General features: G+C 37.9%; 1 protein-coding gene across 5 annotated transcripts in view; it reads left to right on the forward strand.

Annotated features, from left to right (window-relative positions):
- Positions 1 to 19,973, forward strand: part of CABIN1 (calcineurin binding protein 1) — a 111,021-nt gene that overhangs the window by 3,385 nt on the left and 87,663 nt on the right. For 3 of the 5 annotated variants that reach the window (XM_027696837.1, XM_027696836.1, XM_027696839.1), the window contains exons 4-20: positions 274 to 387; positions 558 to 692; positions 951 to 1,131; positions 2,055 to 2,184; positions 3,144 to 3,293; positions 4,318 to 4,610; positions 5,615 to 5,783; positions 6,219 to 6,355; positions 6,743 to 6,960; positions 8,577 to 8,655; positions 8,893 to 9,080; positions 10,343 to 10,492; positions 11,807 to 12,001; positions 13,106 to 13,342; positions 14,397 to 14,550; positions 14,784 to 14,899; positions 19,197 to 19,358. In XM_027696837.1, coding sequence (XP_027552638.1) covers positions 274 to 387; positions 558 to 692; positions 951 to 1,131; positions 2,055 to 2,184; positions 3,144 to 3,293; positions 4,318 to 4,610; positions 5,615 to 5,783; positions 6,219 to 6,355; positions 6,743 to 6,960; positions 8,577 to 8,655; positions 8,893 to 9,080; positions 10,343 to 10,492; positions 11,807 to 12,001; positions 13,106 to 13,342; positions 14,397 to 14,550; positions 14,784 to 14,899; positions 19,197 to 19,358 — 2,808 coding nt within the window. The remainder of the gene's footprint in view (positions 1 to 273; positions 388 to 557; positions 693 to 950; positions 1,132 to 2,054; positions 2,185 to 3,143; positions 3,294 to 4,317; positions 4,611 to 5,614; positions 5,784 to 6,218; positions 6,356 to 6,742; positions 6,961 to 8,576; positions 8,656 to 8,892; positions 9,081 to 10,342; positions 10,493 to 11,806; positions 12,002 to 13,105; positions 13,343 to 14,396; positions 14,551 to 14,783; positions 14,900 to 19,196; positions 19,359 to 19,973) is intronic. The other 2 variants (XM_027696838.1, XM_027696840.1) reach the window with 1 other exon arrangement.

Consider the following 19,973-nt stretch of genomic DNA (forward strand, 5'->3'; position numbering starts at 1 on the left):
TTTTGTTAGTGAAGTTTTGTCTTGATGGGAGTTTCATCCACTCGTTGCAGGGATTGTTCAACATAATGTCTTGTTTTTAGGAAAGCTGTGTTACTATCTTATCTCTTGGACCCTCCTTTAGCAAACTAAAACTTCACTCAAATGAGTTATTTTAGGTCACTAAAGTAATAAAAGTGTGAAACCACTGATATACATAGTAAATGTAAGTATATTGTAATAACTGTATTTAATAAAGTTGCCTTACCAAATAGGTTCTATTTTTTTTAATCCCAGGAAGCAGAAGCTTTTGCTTTGTACCACAAGGCTTTGGACCTTCAGAAACACGACCGATTTGAGGAGTCTGCTAAAGCTTATCATGAGCTCCTTGAGATTCGTCTTCTGAGAGAGGTCAGTGACCTTTGGAGAATGAAACTTTAGAAACTGCTTTTACTATATCTTGTCTTCATTTCTAATTGGCTAACTAGAAATGTCAGTGTTGTCAACTGGCTAGTTGTTTACTGTCCTTTTTACTTGTCTGATTCCTAATGCCCACGTTGCATTTACTTTATCATTTCTAGGCAGTGCTTTCTGGTGATGAGAAAGAAGGGCTGAAGCACCCAGGTTTGATGTTAAAATATTCCACCTATAAAAACCTAGCACAGCTGGCAGCACAACGGGATGACTTAGAGACAGCCATGGAGTTTTATCTGGAGGTACAGTGCAGCTGAAATAAAACAGTGGAGCCTTAATATTTGTTAAAACTTTCTAAAATATAGACATACACTTTGGCATACATCATGTGAATGTAAGGTTGAATAGTGTGCTCTTTCTGACACTATATGGAATGTAACTGGTCCACCTTTCAGTCTCCAAAGCAGTTGTGATCCTACTGAAAACTAAAGCAGTGCCAGTCCCTGCAGATGAGTGGATCTGTGTGTCTGAAATGTGATGTTGTTTGTGATGCTTTCTAGGCTGTAATGCTGGACTCTACTGATGTCAACCTCTGGTATAAAATTGGTCGTGTGGCAATAAAACTAATCCGCCTTCCTTTGGCTCGTCACGCTTTCGAAGAAGGTCTCAGGTGTAATCCTGATCACTGGCCTTGTTTAGATAACCTTATCACAATCTTGTATACACTCAGTGACTACACAAGTGAGTACGATGTGTGAAAAAAATCTCAATATATGTGTAATTTTGCATACCAATAAAAAAATTGTAATGATGCAATTGTATGGGTTGTATCTGGCATAAGCAATACGTTAGGGTATGATAGAGACTTCTGTTTCCTGATAGAGTTTTTTAATTTCATGATAAAGTATGATGGTTTATATGAGTTCTGGTTACCCTTAAAAGTAAATGCCTGGGGTCTCTTAGATCAGAGCCTCTGCAGGAAGTTTCCCTCTAGACTGTTCTTTTCCCTTTCAATGTATATTAGGTTTGTCTTTCTACTAATTTCCAGCTACATAGTTTTGGCTATAAAACTACATAGCCTAGTATGATTTATTATAGTTACAGCAGTGGATATGACTGACCTTAAGATTTTACATTTGAGTAATATCCAGTGCATGAACTGATTCAAAGGAAGTTGGGGAGATCTGCAAGATGGCAGAATTGTTGAATCTAATCCCTTCGGTTTGTCCTACTGGAATGGTTCTAATTCTCTTCACGTCATTACACGTGAGCAAAGCCCTGGTGGGATACACTGCTTGTTTCACCAATGGAATCTGCAGTTAAGACATTTGATAACATAAAAATGGTAAATAATTATGATTCTGGTTTATGATTCTGATTTCTTCTGTGTCGGAATGAAGTCTTGAAAGTAAGTGAAAAAGGTACTGCAAACATTGTTTAAACAAAATTAATTATATTCTTTTTCTGGATATAATACCTGGAAAGACATAATAGGCTATTTGAACTGTATGCAGGTAATTGTTTGACATGTTGCAAAGCTATGGGACTAATTAATGCAAATGTCACGTTTGGGTGGAATTTAGTGGTGTATGTGAGGTCCAGAACTGGGAGCTTTGAATGAACCAAAGCAGCCATTGACTGTTCAATTCCTATTTCTCTGTCAGCATGTTTGTACTTTATCTGCAAAGCTCTGGAAAAAGACTGCCTGTATAGCAAAGGACTGGTTCTGAAGGAGAAGATCTTTGAGGAGCAGCCTTGCCTCCGGAAAGATTCCTTAAGGATGTTCCTCAAATGGTGAATGTTGTCTTACAGTACATGCTGCCCTTGGAGTGTAAATTTTGGGTTTGGGGTTGTTGCTGAGATCTTATGCTTTAAGTGATAGTGATATCTTGCTAATCCACCTTCTGAATAATAATGTTACTGGTGCTGCTGACAGAATGTTCTTCAGCAATAACTTTTGGAGGGAGGTAGAAAGAGGCAAAGGATCCATTTGTTGCTGCTCACTTATTTTCACACCCAGATCTGTCTTAATACCTACCTTTGTTTTACTTATTAGTAGCTGATCCCTGCAGCATTCACTTTAGTTTTCCTAATTAAAACCAAACAATAACAACCAAAACAAAACAACTCCCACCCTAAACTCCCCCCCCCATTACTGCTTTTCCAACCAGTTACAAATTTGGGACTACTCTGGGAGTCTTACTGATTTCTATTGACAAATGAGTGCAGTCAGATGGCTCTGTGTGTTTCAATAGTACCCAAGGTGCCGAAATTCTTACTTTATTAAGGTTTCAGACCAGTGCAACTCTGAAGATATTTTGCAACATTATGGTTAAGATTTTAGTCCTTTATTATTTCTTTTTTATTGCAGTATGTAGTGTAAAACCTTTGGTAAAAGTTTGGTGTTGTGTAGCTCTGCAAAGTAGACTGTTTCTTTCTATGTGGATTTTGTAGTATGAGTGGGTAAGAGGAAAGTGGGAAAAGAAAATAAAGGCCCATAAAATTTACAGGACCTGTCTAAGTTAGCTGCTCATTCAGAACAAAGATTTCTGGTGGTGAACACTTCTATATGCATGCCATAAAGTTCATAAAATAATGTTATTTGAATCCTTCTTTTAAAACTATTTTTGTTACATCGTATGGAGATTTGAGATTAATCCCCCCAACCTTTAAGAAAAAAACAACAAACCAATAAAAAAAACCAACCAACAAACAAAAGCTTTAACTTGTCTCCGTTTCTCATTATTTCTTAGTGACATGTCTATCCATAATGTAAATGTGAGTGCAGCTGAAACAGGACGAATCATAAATGAAGCGCTGGAGCTACGTAAGAAGAGACAAGCTTTGCTGGTGCGTGACAGGGAGCCAGACCTCAGACTGGTCCAGCCAATTCCCTTTTTCACGTATGTCTTTGTATTTTCTCTTTTTAAAAGGTTCCTCTGAAGCCACGACTGGTCACAGCTGTGGTGTGCTTCAGATTTCTTCAGAACACTTTTTTTTGCCTTGTAAAAACAAACCAACCTCCCAGTGTTTTGTTATTAGTTTATAGGTTTGTTTGGTGTGCTTACTATTTTAGCACAAACCCCATAGCTGTGAGTTTTCAATTTTTGATTTAAAACCAGTGATGTAAAAAAAAAAGAGAAAGGTAGCTAAGAGTGATTTGGCAGCTATTCAAACTGTATTGTTGGATTATTCATATATGACTAGTTTGTATATGAATTTCAAAGTAAGTTTAGCTTTTAAAAAATTCTTTTTGCTGCTGGGATAGTGGAAACAAAAAAATTGCAAGTATTTATTTGCAGCAAGATAGAAGGATACTAGTAAGTTGTTGTGTATATCTTTATTATAAAGGATTGGGGTTTGATTTGGTTTTTTTATTGGACGTATTTTTCTGGAATATTAATGGACTTTGCATGTAAGTCCAGTTGCAGGTAAGTTGCTCCTAGTTGTGGATAAGGGTGAGTTCTTTTATTATTGTTGATTGAATGCAGAACCTGAAAATTGTTTATTTGACACTACATTTTTTACTGGTTTTAGGGTTTGGTGTAGAATAATTTCCTCAGCAACTACTGCATAGACATTCTTTGAGATTAGGCACATTAGTGACTCCCATTTCTTTCTTATTGCAAGCAGTATACCAGTTTCCTCTGAAAACTTTTGCTTGCTGAGTGTGAAGGAAAGCTCCTAAGGACCTCTGTTCCAGGCCTGTCACAGTCCATATGACAGGAAACAGAGAAAGATATTCTCCAGCTTTTCTAGTCATGGTGCAGATTTTTGGCACTCAAATGTGTATTGCTCTCCCACTGAGAAGCTGCTCTTGCTATCTCTAAGTTACTGGAGAAAAATAATGTTGAATGCTGTAAATATAATTTAGAAAATAATGTGACAAGAATTAATGACGTGATGCTGTTGTGTTCCCACGTGCAGGTGGAAGTGTTTAGGAGAAGCTTTACTTGCCATGTATCAGCACCTCACAACATGTGATCCTCCTCGGCCCAGTCTGGGGAAGAGAATTGATCTCTCAGAATACAGAGACCCAGTCCAACATCTGATCCTTTCTCCCACCTCTACTCCTGTCAGTGTTATTCAACAAACTCCTGTCAGCACTAACCCAGTGATGACAATGCCAGATCCTGTATTACCTTACACTCCAACAACACCCAACTTTCCATGTCACAGTCAGAGTTCGTTGGAACCAGGAGCTACTGTAGGTGAGCAAGGTACTTCAGTCTGAGATTCAAGATCTCTTTCCTACTTATCTGGTATTAAAAGCACTCCAGAATGCTTTGGGACATGCTGTCTTTAAACTGCATGTTGTGGATTCAGAACCTGTTCAGCATCTGTGTAACATCCAACAGAAAAAGGGAAGTTGAGCTCTAGAGAGTTAAGATCTGTTAACCCTTCACATTAGAAAATAAAAGCCACCTAAGCTGTCTGAAAACCGTGGGTTCCTGATTGAGACATAGGGCCAGTGTTCAGGACAGTGGACTGACTTTCCTATGTAATGGAATTGAGAGTCAAGTTGATTTGTTTTTCTTGGTTGTTCCTCCAGTGCAGGAGTTTCTGACCTCCTCTGGTTTTGTGCTGTTGACTCTCACTTCAGTTTTTCAGTCCTTAAGGAGAACAGAATTGTGATTCCATCCCAGCAGTGATGCATATCAAGCTTTTAATGTTGGGAAGGGCCTTGAGATCCTTAGAATGAATGAGCTGTCTTTCAAAAAGATGACTGGATTTTCTTCTGCTCATGTGTCACTTTGAGAACATGAGAGAACCGAGCTGTCAGTTATATTTATTTGAAATCTGTAGCAAGAGGTTTGAATATTTTATACTGTAGATGTATATGTATTTACATATCTAAAACTATCAAGGGGTTACCAGTATTGTGTTGATATTCATGAGAATTTACAGATGTTTCTGGAGTTAAAGGCAGGCTCCTCTGGTTCCCATTTCAGAAACTTCTTGAAGACTAAAATAACGAATTCTAATTAATAGTGAAGTGCAGCATTTTTTTTATGTCTACTTCTTTCCTCAGACCAACATTTTTATACAAAATGCCATAGCCAGTTTATAATTAGTGATTTTTTTTTAAATTTTTTTTTGGCACTACATTTAGAAGGAAACCAATGAATCTCAAGTGTTGCTGTATAATTAATTTTTTTAAAATAAAAAAGATTATCCACTTTTTATTTGTCAGTTGGGGGTTTTCTTTTAATTATGTTTCTAGGTGACATATCTGCAGGTGATAAATCTAAGAAAGGAGTGAAGCGAAGGAGAATTACAGAAGATAGTGGTGAAACAGCAAAAAGGAGATCTGCTAGAGTTCGGAACACCAAGTGTAAAAAAGAGGAGAAGGTTGACTTTCAAGAGCTGTTGGTGAAGTTCCTTCCTTCCAGGTACTGTACAGCAACACCCTTCATTATGGGAATACCATAGAGAGGAAGCTGTTTGGGATTGTGTTGGACTGATATGCCCCAACCTTAAAACCACCAGACCTGTGTTATTTTTTGAAGCAGATGTGATGCATTGCCTCCTCATATATTTTATAAAATTGCTCTTAGTGAAAATTACTGAATAAAAATTGAAAAATAAGAAAGATTTTCTTAGTGTGAATGTGAATTAGAGGACAATGATGATGTCAAAATGGATAAGGTAAAGTAGTCTTGATTTGGACAAAATTTGGGAACTTGATGTAAATCTCTGAATTTGCTTCAGTGAATGTGCTTTCACTGTTAAAATTTGCACAACTTCCCATGTTTAGCTTTCACTTAGTAACGAAAGAAGGAACGAGGGCTTTGTTTATGTTGTGGTTTTTGTTCCCTTTCACACAGATTAAGGAAATTAGATCCTGAGGAGGAAGAGGACCCTTTCAATAACTATGAGGTGCAATCAGAGATCAAAGAGGAGAATTTCCAGCATGTTGGACCACATAGAATGTCATTCGATTCTACAACATTTATGGAATCTGGTAAGGATTTCTACTGGAACCCCTCACTCTTTCTCTGTTGTTTCTTCCATATTGTATGCTTTATTTTTTGTATTTTCCTATCATATCTAGAAGATACAGAAGTATATGCTATTTTAAAAAATATAATGTTATGGTATAGAAATATCTCAGTTGGTAACAGGTGTGATTTTTTTTAGGTCTGGGGGATTCCTTAATCACTGTGTGCAAGAGCTCTATTGTGTGGAGTTTCCCATTTAAACAAATTGGAATACAATAACTGAATTCTGCACATGTGCAGCAGAGGAGAACTGCTGCAAGATTAGTGCATAAAACACTGCTGAAACTTACTTGTTTCATGATCTGCCTCAGCCTTAAACATGTATGGCTTTGTATTTATCTGCTTTCTAGAAAAACAGGATGTTCATGAATTCTTACTGGACAACCTGAACAATGGTGGGATCTTGGAGCTGATGATGAGATATCTAAAAGTCATCAGCCAAAAGTTTCTGGTGAAGTGGCCTCCTGGCTTATGTGAGGTGGTCCTTAGTATCTATAATAACTGGAGGAAGCACAGTAGCAGCCTTCCCAATCCACTACTGAGGGACTCGAGTAACCAGCATATCAAGGTAAAGCAACACTTTTCCTTATTCCCATATTTGCTGCTGTATTGTTCTCTGTGTGCCCGAAGTACCCAGCTGAAATCCAGCAATCAGACACAGGTTTGGCTTAGCTCTGTCTGGGGAGCTGCTTGTCCCAGCTGTTGTATCTGTCATAAACTGGTGAACTGCAGCTCATGGAGCTGTTCCTGAACTCCTGGACAGATCTGGGTGATGCTACATACAAGTGTACCGTATACATCATATGTGTGTGTGTGTGTGTGTGTGTGTTTATACACACACACAGGCATAGAGATGTAGTAAATGCTACAGGCATAGATATGTTTTACCACTTTACTCTGTTGTTGCTCTTTTTTTTTTCCCCTTCCCTTTGCTTCTGATATGACACAAAGTTTTGTTTTGTCATCAGGTGAGTAGAGAGGCTGCTCTGCTCTCACTGGCTGATTAAGGGACAGCGTTGATGCTTTAAATAGAGTAAATACACAGTAGTTTTAAGATAACCTGCAATTTACAGTAAAAAAACCCCAATAAAACAAAACAAACCCACCCTCCCAGCATCACCATTTTATTTGTAGATTTCCCAAATGCAAATAGAAAAATGGCAAATTCATTAAATTAATGTTAAACCAGTTTAGTGACAGAAGATGATACTTCTTGAATTATAAAACCAGTTCTGATACTTTTCCACTGAACCTGCCCACGTTATCAGTGTGTATTCATTTGGGAAGTTATTTGCCTTTTGACGTGACTTCAGTTTGAAATTACTTTTTTCAGATCAAATGTTTCTGCTCTTTTGCAAATAAAATATGAATTCTGAAAACTGCTGTGTTCCATTGACTTCATTTACAAAACAAACAAAAGTGTCTCTTTGCAGCAGGTGTTAAATTTTTATACGTCCTGTGTCTTTTTTATTTCTGTGTATTTTTCACTTATACATGCCCTTTTTTCAAACAAATGGAAATATATTGATAAATGTATTCCCTTGATTCTCGTTATGACTGGTAATGTATATGGACTTTTGAACCTTTTCACAATCACCTGGTTTTTACAGCTGGAACTGTAACCCTTATTCCTATGAACTTAAGCAGAAAACAGTATATTCTTCACTATTACTTAGCAGAGATCTGTCATTATGTGAATTTAATATACTCCTGAACTTTATCCTGCAAGCATTAATAAGCTGATAAGACTGGAGTACATACTCAGTCTCATGCAGATAAATACTGAAAAAATTATAGAACATAGACTTCTTATTTTTCAAATATCACTAGTTTTGCTATGTTATGGAAATACACTTTTGGCATGATTTAGCAATTTAATATAGTTTTATTTCAGCCAGATACAAAAATATGGATGACTTTTAACATTAGGCCATGTTGATCTGACCTTCTTTCATTAGCAAGATTTTTTATCTTTTTAAATGCTTTTTCTAAGTATTGTTTTTTTTTGTACCTGTTGATTTGCAAATGCTTTTATACAGCTTTTAGACAGAGGAAGAAGTAGTTACAGCTTGGGAATAGAAATCCCAAGAGGACAAGATGAAGGTTTTCTTTGAAGTAAATTGCAGATTTAGTGATTTGGGGTTTGTTTTGTTTTATTTTGATATCTCCCTACTTTTTCTGAAGGATATGATGTTGATGAGCCTTTCTTGCATGGAACTGCAATTGGATCAGTGGCTACTGACAAAAGGGAAGAGCTCTACAGGTGAGCACTGGGTGTAACTTTCTTTAGACTCTAAAAACACTCAAGGTATATGAAGAAATGTTTCCAGGAACTCATTGGATTTTGGAGCTATTTTTATTTAATGAGTGTCTTCCAGATCTGTATTTTATTGGTCTGTCAGTTTGTTTGCCTTTAAGTACATCAGTACCTTTGAAATACCAGACTCTTTCCATGGGATATTAGTAACTTGATGGTAAAATGTAATTAATTGATTTGCAGTTTCTCCACGGAATTGTCCTGCTGCCTCTGTGAATGGAAAGTTTGGTCCTGACTTCCCAGGAACTCATTTTTTGGGAGACCTGTTGCAGCTCTCATTTGCATCTTCACAAAGAGATTTGTTTGAAGAAGGCTGGATGGAGTTTGTGACTCGGGTGTATTGGCTGAAAGCTCGCTTTCTAGCACTGCAGGTTTGTTTTACTTTTGATTTAACAAATAAAACTTCTCTCAAATTAAAATCAATGCTCTTCAGAAGATTTGTGAATCTCAGCTCTTTTCAAGCGTATGGATAAAATCAGCTCAAAACACGGTGATTTTATTTTGCTCTTATATATAATTAACTGTCCCTAAGGGTTGAGATGGAAAAGTAGGAGATCTCACATGCTAAGCAAATATTCAGATATGTTTAATGTATGAGTCTTTGTTTAAATTAGCTCATGTTCAGCTTAAAAAAAAAATTATTTGTGCCAAAGTTATTTGGAATCGTATTGTGTAGCTGCAGAACATAGATTTTTGGGGACCTGGACTTGTGGATACCATCAAAGTCCCAGGCAGTCCAAAACATGGATTTTTAAATGAAGCAGACTCAATGTTTTATTACTCTCCCCTCTGCTTTTTCAAGGTAGCACGATTCTTCTTTTGAAGATGTTAAATTTAATATGCAGATTTTGAAGCACAGGGTTTTAAACACATCACTGAGGGAATAATTTGAAATGTTATTTGATCCCAGTCTTTTTTTCCCTTTAAGTGTTGCTTCCTCAGGACATCAAAGAGGGTTTTTTATGCATTAATTATGTTTAAATCAATTGTCAACTAGTTATGTGAGTCAGTTTCATAGCTGTGAACTAACTTGTTCCTTCCATTTTTTTTCTTTTTTTTTTTTGCCTAAGGATTCCTCTCCAGTAAATTTACTTGAGGAAAAATGAGAGTTCCTGCACACCTACTGGCTTTTTTTCTTGTGATATGCAGAGCTATATTTTGCCTGTGCAGCTTGCATTCCTTTCCTCACCTCTCAACTTCAGTAACTACTTCATTTGCACAGAGCAAGTAGAATGCATTCACTTTGCAGAATATAAGGATGTTTCTTGATTCAGTAGTTTTATTTGCACAAATGGAAGAGTTATTTCTGCTGTTCTAGTCTTCCATGTTTTTAAAGGAAAGGGATTTTAGCAATCCAGACAAATCTTGCAAATTTATGCAAGCTGAATTCTGTTTTTCTGTTTTGTTTTACCTGTTTTTAAACTAATTGCTAAGATATGTTGCATTTTTAAGTATTTTTGCTTTCATTCGAGATTGTCAGTGAATTTGTTTTTTATTTGGGAGGACATGCACTAATCACGCTGGCAGTGCCTGCATTGAATTTAAAACTTTTCTACATGCTTTGGAAACCTGAACTTTCAGTAGTCAGATAGGAGTTGGTGGTTGATTGCTTTCTTCTGTACTGTTTCTTTAGGGAGACATGGAACAGGCACTTGAAAACTATGATATCTGCACTGAAATGCTGCAGAACTCCACTGCAGCACAAGCTAAAGCTGGCAATGAGTGTAGCATTGTCATACGGTTGCCTAATCTACACGTCGACTCTGTTGTTTCTTTAGAAGAGGTAAGAATTAATTTGCAGGTGTAGGTTCCCCATTCCATCCCTCCCACTCCATCTCTCCCAGTTTCAAATGCCATTTATGAATTAGCTCTTTCATGATGGAAGATTACTATATCTCAGAGTCAAAGGAGAGGTTCATAGTTTGAAGATGATGTCAAGACCATCCTCTCCTCTTCAAGAATTACAGCTTTTGGATCTTTTGGTCCTGTATAAGTTTAGATTGCATTTATGCAAAACAAAAATACTAAAGCAGCTGCATAGACTGCAGTAGACTGTTGAGTCAGTGTTTTATTTTCTGTTCTTAAACATTAATATCACCTTTGCTTAACTGAGCTTTCTACTTCAGGAGTTTGTTTTCCATGTAACAAGCTGGGTGCACTTTGGAGCAGAATCTCCTATGATGAAGTTCCCCGATGGATGAGTTCTTCCAGCGTAGAAATGTTTGATTTTGGACTTTGAAGCAATAAAGTTTAAAATCTTTATAGCACATTGCTGGGTCATGTTGAACTTCTCATCCACCAACACCCCCAAGTCTTTCTCCCCAGGGCTGGTCTCGGTCCGTTTTGCAGCCAGCCTGTATTTGTGCTTGGGATTGCCCCAACCCAGGTGCAGGACCTTGCACTTGATCTTGTTGAACTTCATGAGGTTTGCACAGGTTCTCAAGCCTGTCCAGGTTTCTCTGGATGGCATCCCTTCCTTCCAGCATGTCCACCACACAGCACAGTTTGGTGGTGTTAGCACACTTGCTGAGAGTGCCCTCAATCCCACTGTCCATGTCGCCAGCAAAGACTTCAAACAGTGCTGATCCCAATCCTGACCCCTGAGGAAAACCATCACTGCTTTCCATTTGGACATCGAGCCATTGGCCACAGTTCTTGGAGCTGTGAATATCCAGCCAATTCCATATCCACCAACTCATCTATCCATCAAATCCAAGTCTCTCCAGTTTAGAGACAAGGATGTTGCCTGGGACAGTGTCAAATGCTTTGCACAAGTCCAGGTTGTTGACGTCAGTCAGTCTTCCCTCATCCACCAATGCTGTAACCCCATCATAGGGCCACCAAATTTGTTAGGGTTGATTTGCCCGTAGTGAAGCCATGTTGGTTGTCACAAATCACCTTCTCATTTTCCATGTGCCTTAGTCATAGACTGTATATTCATTAAAAATCTGTTGAATGGGTGAAGTATTACATGGTAGGTGTTTTCTTTCTGGTTTATGTTCCTGGAGGTAGCTCTATAGCTAAACTGCTGGGAGAAGTGTCAGTAGTCAAATACGTGAAAACAAAAGTTGGATTATATTATCTGTGATGTTTTCAGATTGAAAAGAACCTAAAATCTCTGGAGAGATGCCAGTCTTTGGAAGAGATCCAGCGACTGTACGAGGCAGGAGATTACAATGCAGTGGTGCATCTGCTACGTCCAACATTGTGCTTTAATGGTTATGGCAGAGCAAAGCATCTGGAGTTCGTAACGTCCATACCAGAGAGACCAGCACAGCTGCTTCTCCTACAGGTCTGGTTTGTTTCTTTAAAAATCTATTTTAGTACGAGATTTTCCTAAAAACAGGATGAAAGGATTTCTAGAGTTGGGTGTTGATGGTTAGCGAGTCTTATTTAGAAAGCAAAACATGGAACCAAATCTGTAAATGCTCTGAACACCACAGCTTTATCAACATCATTAGCAATGTGCCAGCTTGTGCTGACTGAGAATGTGACTAAAGATATAAGATGCTGAGGCCTACATGAAATGAACAGAAAAACTGTAAGTTCAGATAAACTTGAATCGTTTGCTGAGATATTTTATGGATGGGTTTGTTCTGTCTGCACCTGCTGTGAATACTTCCTGCTTTTGCTGCTGTTGACTTACAACCATTCTGAAACTTAGTTGTCTAGCATATGAGTGATTTTTATGATGTAATGTCTCTCCTGCATGAATGAGAAACTGTTGATAGATATATCCAGTATAATTGCTGTAGAGTGAGTCCATTTGACACTATGAAAAACAGTGTATTATAAATGAGCTCAGCTATGGGAACAATTTGATCATATCAGGTTATCTGGTGGAAAAAAGAGTTTGCACAGAAGACTGATGATCTTTTAACTGGACTGAACTAAATCCTGCAGCCTCCATGCCATCTCATGACCCTACCTTTGGAGAGTAGAAAGAAGCAGGACAATGTTGTTATAACACTGGCCTTATAGTTGCTGTTTTGTTATTTATGAAGTAATAAAATGGTAGCACAAGATCCTAAAGATCCAAACCCTATTTCTGTAGGAACTCTATGCAGCTGCAGATCATTATAATTATAGACCTACAGCCATCCCTTTCCTGACTATTTTCTTTCCTTGCATCTCTTATTAAAGCAGAAAGATTTTGTGATGATTTTTTTAAAATTTAGATCCTACTTGTGTATTTGTTATCCTGGGTCCATTCAGGACCTTGTGTCTTTTTGTCCTATTGTCCTTTTTAATGTTATGTTTAAAGGTGCTCTGTTATATTTCATTAAAGTAACCGTATTAACTGTATATAGAGTTTTGCTTTTCCCTGCTGTGCATTCATGTTTAAAATAAACTCTTCATTGTTATAATAGATTTTTTTTGTATTTACATTCCCTAGGACTCCCTGCTCAAACTGAAAGATTACAAGCAGTGCTTTGAATGCTCAGATGTTGCCTTGAATGAAGCAATTCAGCAGATGATTAATATGACAGCAGCCTCTGCTAAAGAGGAGTGGGTTGCTACGGTAACACAGCTGCTCACAGGAATAGATACTTCATTATCATCAGTTAACAGCATCTTGAAAGACTCTTCTGTAACACCAAGCCTCGTTCGATTAACAAACAACCTGATTCAGGTAACCTGTTCCCTGGCGCTAGGGAGGAGGGATTGTGTGCTACAGACCTCCAGACATGATACAGCTGCTGTCTGAATTCCCACCCACTGGCAGTGATGGTTTTGGTTACATTTTTGTTGGGGGAAGTTGAGCATTTCCATATTATGTGTGCATTACCACAGGCTTCATTTCAGTATGTTAGACATGTACTGAGTGCACCAGTGCCACCAGGTACCTTCAGTCACCAAGCTGCCTAAAATAATCATAGAATGGTGGTAGGATAACCCAAGGAACAACACTGTTTTGTTAGGCTCTTTGAAATGGTGATAATAAGATTGAGCTGCCTGGGTGTTGCTTGTAAGTTATGGCACCGATATTGCCTTTTACAGAGGGTATTTTCAAACCTGAAAACTACTGAATGAATATTTTTTCAGTCTAGGTAAGTAATGGCAGGCTCTCAGTTCTATTAAGAAGCTGGTCTAGTTAATGTCAAAATTCAATGTGGTTACAATTCTCAAATTTTCATGTACTTCAGTAAAAGCCAAGGATCTTCACTACTCACAAAATCATACTCTCATTGTGTAAAGTTGTATGTGATATGGAATGTAATGGAATTCTGGAGAACGCAGTATTTGGGTACATAATTTATATAGTATCTATTAAAGATGCCAGTTGGTCTTTAACAGTTGTTGCAAAACCTGATAAAGAATTCTGGAATTTTTTTAAGTTCCTCTTCCATGCTGGGTTGTAGGTAAGTTTCTTGTACAATAATGAGGCCTGCTAGCACTACGAATTCATGCTTACTATGAATTGTTTGTATGTGATATTAACAGAGAAAGACCTACATGGAAAATGAGGATGCAAGAGGCATGTCAGGGTAGGGGAAATAATCTTCTATCCTTCCCCTACCAGCTGATCTTATTTGTATCATTTTTATAGCCATTCACTGTGGGAAGCTGAGACTCAACTTCAGATTATTTTCCTAGGATAAAATGCATTACCAGCTTTGGAAAGGATTTTCACCTGACCTTTGTTTTGCATCATTTTGTTTGTATAATGCCTGTTTCTTTATTAGATCATAGACTGCAGCATGGCAGTCCAGGAGGAACCAAAAGAGCCATACGTGTCCTCGGTGCTTCCATGGATTATCCTGCACAGGATCATCCAGCATGAGGAAGATGCTTTTCGATCCCTTTGCTGCCAGCAGCAGCAGAACCAGGGAGAAGAAGGTGGGTTTTTTATTCACTGCTACATATTGGAGTTGAGCTCCTTACCATATAACTTTGGAATATAAATAATAAACACTTGATTGTCATCTTACCTTGCTGGCTAAAGGGAGTAGGGGGCTATGCAAGCATCACTTTCCTACCATAGAGGAAACTTCTTTTTGCCAGTTGAAGCATTGACTCACATTTAACTCGGGTCTGGGCTACTTTAACCTTTGCCAACTTCTTTCTTCCAGGGAGTCCTGATACCCCTATGTTGCCTTCTTCGCTTATGCTGCTGAACACAGCTCATGAGTATTTGGGAAGAAGATCCTGGTGTTGCAATTCGGATGGTGCTCTGCTCAAGTTCTATGTAAGTGTTGTCACCATAGAATAACTGAGATTGGAAGGGGTTTCTGAAAGTCATCTTGCCAACCCACATCTCAAAGCAGGAAATAACTTGAAAGTTATATTAGATTGTTTATTGCCTTGTCTTCATGTTAAAAATACACTTTTGAATCCACTTTCCTTCTTCTCCCAGACAAATCCATGAGAGTTTGTCATTTTAATCTGACTAGCAAAGGCTTGTTATTCCAGACCCTTTCTCACTGGTCTCCTTCTGTCATACTTCCCATTGTTCTCTGGACTTACCTCACTGAGAAGAATAATTGTTTTCTTCTGATTTTTCTCCTCTGTTTTGCTTCTTGCACTAGTATTTTATTTTGTTCATGGGATTTGAAAGGGAAGTAGGAATGACCAAGCAGTCTGATAGTACTGTACATCATTCACAAGCTGACAAAAACTGTAGTATTATGTCTTTAAAATTGCTGCTAAAATAACACAGTAGGATTCCATATTCATCTTGTCTCAGTGATTCCAAATAAGTTGCTCACTTCACAGAACTGAATTTGTCAAGTGTTACGTAAAGTTTGCACATTTTCAGTGTACTTAAATACTGTTTATCATGTAAAAAGTGCATATTTAGCTGTCAGCCAGGAAAATTCAATTTTGAGTTTTGTAGTTAAACTTGGTTATCTGTTTCTTCCAAATCACAAGAGTAAAGATCTGCAGCCCATTGTGTGACTGCAGGTACGTGACTGGAATGGTGCTGGTTGCTCACACATCCTCTCGTGTTACCCAGATTGGGTCCTGAAGCTGTAATGCATTTAGTTGTTCTGTAGTTGATCAATTTGTCTTGTTTGATAATACCTGCCTTGATTTTATACCACAGACTGAACAAAATAGTAGTTCTATTGTTTTCACATTATTGACTAAATGTAACTTAAAATATACATACAGAGTTAATCTGTTGAACAAAAATTATGAGAATGAAGAATTACTTCAGCCCTTCATTTCCCTTTGTCTGAAGGCTGTTCTTTGCTCTGTCATTCAGCTGGGTGTGTTAGATCTAATACTCTCCAGAAATGGATGTCTGGGCAGTAATGCTGTATCCCATTATGAGATAAAGGGACCTACCCATTCATCATTTACCTTTTTAAGATTATTCCTTGAGGTCTCATGGTTACAGCGGAAAAGAAATTTCCCATGGCTGAAGGAGAATATTTCTATGTGCCTTGCTGTTCTCTCACTTTATCCTTAGCTTGGAAACCCAAGCACAGTCAGTGTTTCCCTGAGGGGAGCTCTGGCAGTCTGGGATAGCCTGGCTGCTGGCAAAGCCCAGCTAATGGGGTGCCGTGGCATTCCTTGGGCTGTGCTCTATGGGGACATTTCAGTGGCAGTTTACAGATTCAGCTTGACTTCATTGAGGTTTATTACCTTCAGCCAAGAGAAAATCGTGATTAGTTCTGCATAGAGCTACTCAGGAATCTCTTAATTTCCCTTCTCAGCACTCCCTGGAGCTTTTTAAGCACAGCTCAGTGCCAGACTCCATCTACCTCTGCATTTGAGCAGTGGCGTGTCTAGGACAGTAATTTAGACAGCTGGGAAGGATGGCTGGGAGAGCCTGAGGGGTTCTGCAGGAGTTGGCTCACCCTGGTAGGGCTGGAGCGAATGAGCAGGGTTTGAATTGAGGCTGATTCAGGTAGAACTATTAGATGATCTCTGTGTCCTGCTCTCCACAGCTCCCTGGCATTAGGAGCATAATGCTGATACACCTGAGCTGCCCCAGCAGGGATCCAGAGGGGTTTATTAGCTCAGGCACTGTGCTTCATGAAAATAGAGGTACTGTTTCCACTCTTGAGCTTGCCCTTGGATGCCGTGCTCCTGAGTGATGAATATAAATTGTATCTGTATAATGTGCCTGTATCCACAGCCAGGGGAGTCAGAGAGTGTGTTCTGTGAACCTGGGTGAAGTGCGGGTAACTGAGAGCTGGGAATGTATTTACAGGTAGATCTTTGCAAATGTCATCGGGTACTTTAAACAAAATGTTCAATTTTCACTCACAGAATTGCCCACTTCTTAAACTATAATATAATATGGTAGTATTTAAACACAAGTATTTAAACAAGTTTTCAGAGACAAGAGGGTGTTGGAAGGATAAGGAAAGACAAAGATAAAATGGGATGAATTACTTGAGAAAGGCAGCTTCCAAAATGTTAAGTGTGTTTTACAGACTAGTATTAAATGATCACCTTCTGTAGGTGAACTGTCCGCTCGAGGACATTCTATCACTTGTGGATGAGAGTGATGTGCAAGAGAAGATGTTAATATGTAGTTAAGTCCTTTAGCAATAGTCTGAATTGTTAAGAACAATTCTGTGTTTCTGCCAAGGACTTAAAAGCTGAATAAGAACACAGGAGATTGTTTTGAACACTGTTCAAGTGAGAATTCTGTTACTGCTGTTAGATGTGGTTTTGTTTGTAGCAGTAGGGATATCATGCCTTTGTTACAGTATCCTCTGATCTCACATTTTCTGTCAGCTTATTTAGCTGCACTTAAATTTCAAATGTTGTTCACAAATCCATACCGGGAAAGTGGTGGCAATAAGGGTGTCTGTTGTGACTCAGAGTTGGTGGCTGTGACTCAAAATGGCTTTGAAATACTTCCTAAGAATTTCTTTACCCTTATTTTTCAGGGGTTTGGCTCTTAAAACACAGTACCTTGACCTTAACACAGATCTTTTAATCAGAAGATGATCAATATTTTATACTAATCCCAACATTTACAAAAAAGCTTCTTACATGTAGAATATCAGGCTTTTGCCTTGTGATGGTGTGCAGTGTTTGTATTGTCAGGAAAGCCCATCACAATGAGAAACACCTTGTAGCATGTACCGTGCATAATTAATTGAGTTTGCAATCCTAGACGCTGAAAAATTATAAATGGTGATAAATAAACAGATTAAGTACTGTGAAAGTAACATGATGAATTTTTTTATAAATTGCAGATAAATTAATGTTTTGCATTTTCAATCTATGACTGCAAAATTTCAGCTGGGGAAGCTCCTAAAATGACCAGTGTGTTGAGGAATGAATGTGACTGGTTTGGACAAGTCAGATCTTGGTAAAAGAAATAAATGAAAGTTGATGCTTTTTATCAAAGGAAAAATATTAAAGGAAATTACTTATCAGTTAATAGAACTCTCCTGGTGGTATACAGCTTCCCAAAACTTTAGAGGCAAATCATAATGGAGTACTTCATGTTTTTCTGTACCCTTTATTCTCCCAGATGACAAGCATTTTTCTTCTACCACCTCAAATGAGTTTTCTTTAGGCATAACTGGTGCACTCTGATACTGGGGAAACACACACTGGTAGATGTGTGAGATGTTAATAATGTAATTTCTACTTACATGCTTCTTTTTTGATTGAAATTTCATAGTGGAATACATTGGGATTAAATCTTAAACCTCAGTGGTTAAGTGTGGGTTTTGTTTTCATTTTGAAATAAAGATCCAAAATCCCACTACGCGGATTATTCTTGGTGAACATGTTTTTATTGACTTTGAACCTTTTCGATTTGCTTTTTAAAGAAGCTTAGGGAAGATTTTTGAAGAATTACCTTTTGTCTTTTGGCATTCAGTTGCAGTTTTTTTAATGAATGTCTTAGAGTATCAGCATCTTCCAAAATATGCTACTGATGGGTACTTTTTCTTGCTATGTCGAAGGTAAAGATAGCAACTTGCTACAGTGTTCAGTCATTTAGGATCAATCCAGCTGCTTTCCTTGGTGGGTAGCCATCTGTGTAATACTATTCATGCTGTGCAGTTGTATAGTCCTTTTAGCCAGATTTTCATTAACTTTCCCTTCTTTTTCTGCAAAGTCCTCTCCATCCCACTTTTTCCATGCAGAGGAAATTGGTGTTTGTGAATTAGGGCAGAAATTCATCTCTGCCTTTTCCTTATTCACAGTGTTGAGGAACTGTAGTGTTTATGTTCACAGAAGCAACTTGGCGTGTAGGGGGAAACTTTGAATGATCTTAAGTCTCAAACATGGAGCTGATGTCTGATCTCATTGATTAAAGATACAACTTCGTGAAATAACATAGGAACAAAAATAAAAGGCACTTTAGCACAGCTGCAGTGGCGTTGAAATGACTTGTTTGAGAACTAGTTTACAGAAATATGGGTGTAATACTTGGTTGTCATTGGGGAAAAATACTTGTAGTTCCTTAATGTTGTTTTCATCATCTGCCTTCAGACAGCTGAGCTGGGTCACTTCCTGTGATCTTCAGCTTGCACGTGACCTTCTCGTTGGTCTTTGGCTTGTAGGTTCAGGTACTACAAAAAGAACTTGCAGCATCCACTTCTGAAGATACTCATCCATACAAAGAAGAGCTGGAAACAGCCTTGGAGCAGTGTTTTTATTGTTTATATGGGTTCCCAAGTAAAAAAAGCAAAGCAAGGTACCTGGAAGAACATTCAGTACAGCAGGTAAAGTTATGTGTTATTTAAAGTCAGAAGAATATCCTGAAGTGATGAAAGATACACACTTGTTTGGTTTTAATGCAGCTTAATATATTTTGGAGAAAGATTACTTTTATTTCCTTGTAAAATGTATGTATTTTACACATTGTAGAAAATAAACTAAAGGCTTCCATATTTTTTAAAAGTGTAAATATAACAAGTCACATATTTTAAATTAAGTGCTTGTGTAGTCCTATTGACAGTAGTCTGCCATCTTGAAAATATTGAGAAATTGATTTTTTTAAGCTATCACTTTCCTGTTTCCAGCTGAGAAGAAGTTCGAGGTTGAGGAAAATTAGAGAGGAAAGGTCAGCTTGAGAGAAGAAAACTTTAGCAGCCACCCTTGCAGGTTATGAAAGTGAAAAATGTCACTTAAAAATTTGGCACTTACTTTGACATCACTGATGGTAAATATCTGGTAGCTGTTTAAGAGAAATGTGAAATTCAGTTGAATCTGGGAGAAGAGCCACTACAGAGTGCCTTGGGAAGAGAATTGTAGTAATAAGGAAGGCAGAGAAAAACCAGGTCAGCAATACAATATCTTGCCTTGAAACGTCACTACTTTTGTTCAGAACCTCAGAT

Source organism: Neopelma chrysocephalum, unplaced genomic scaffold (genome assembly GCF_003984885.1).
Source record: "Neopelma chrysocephalum unplaced genomic scaffold, ASM398488v2 Primary Assembly neopelma1_116, whole genome shotgun sequence".
Taxonomy (NCBI): Eukaryota; Metazoa; Chordata; class Aves; order Passeriformes; family Pipridae; genus Neopelma; species Neopelma chrysocephalum.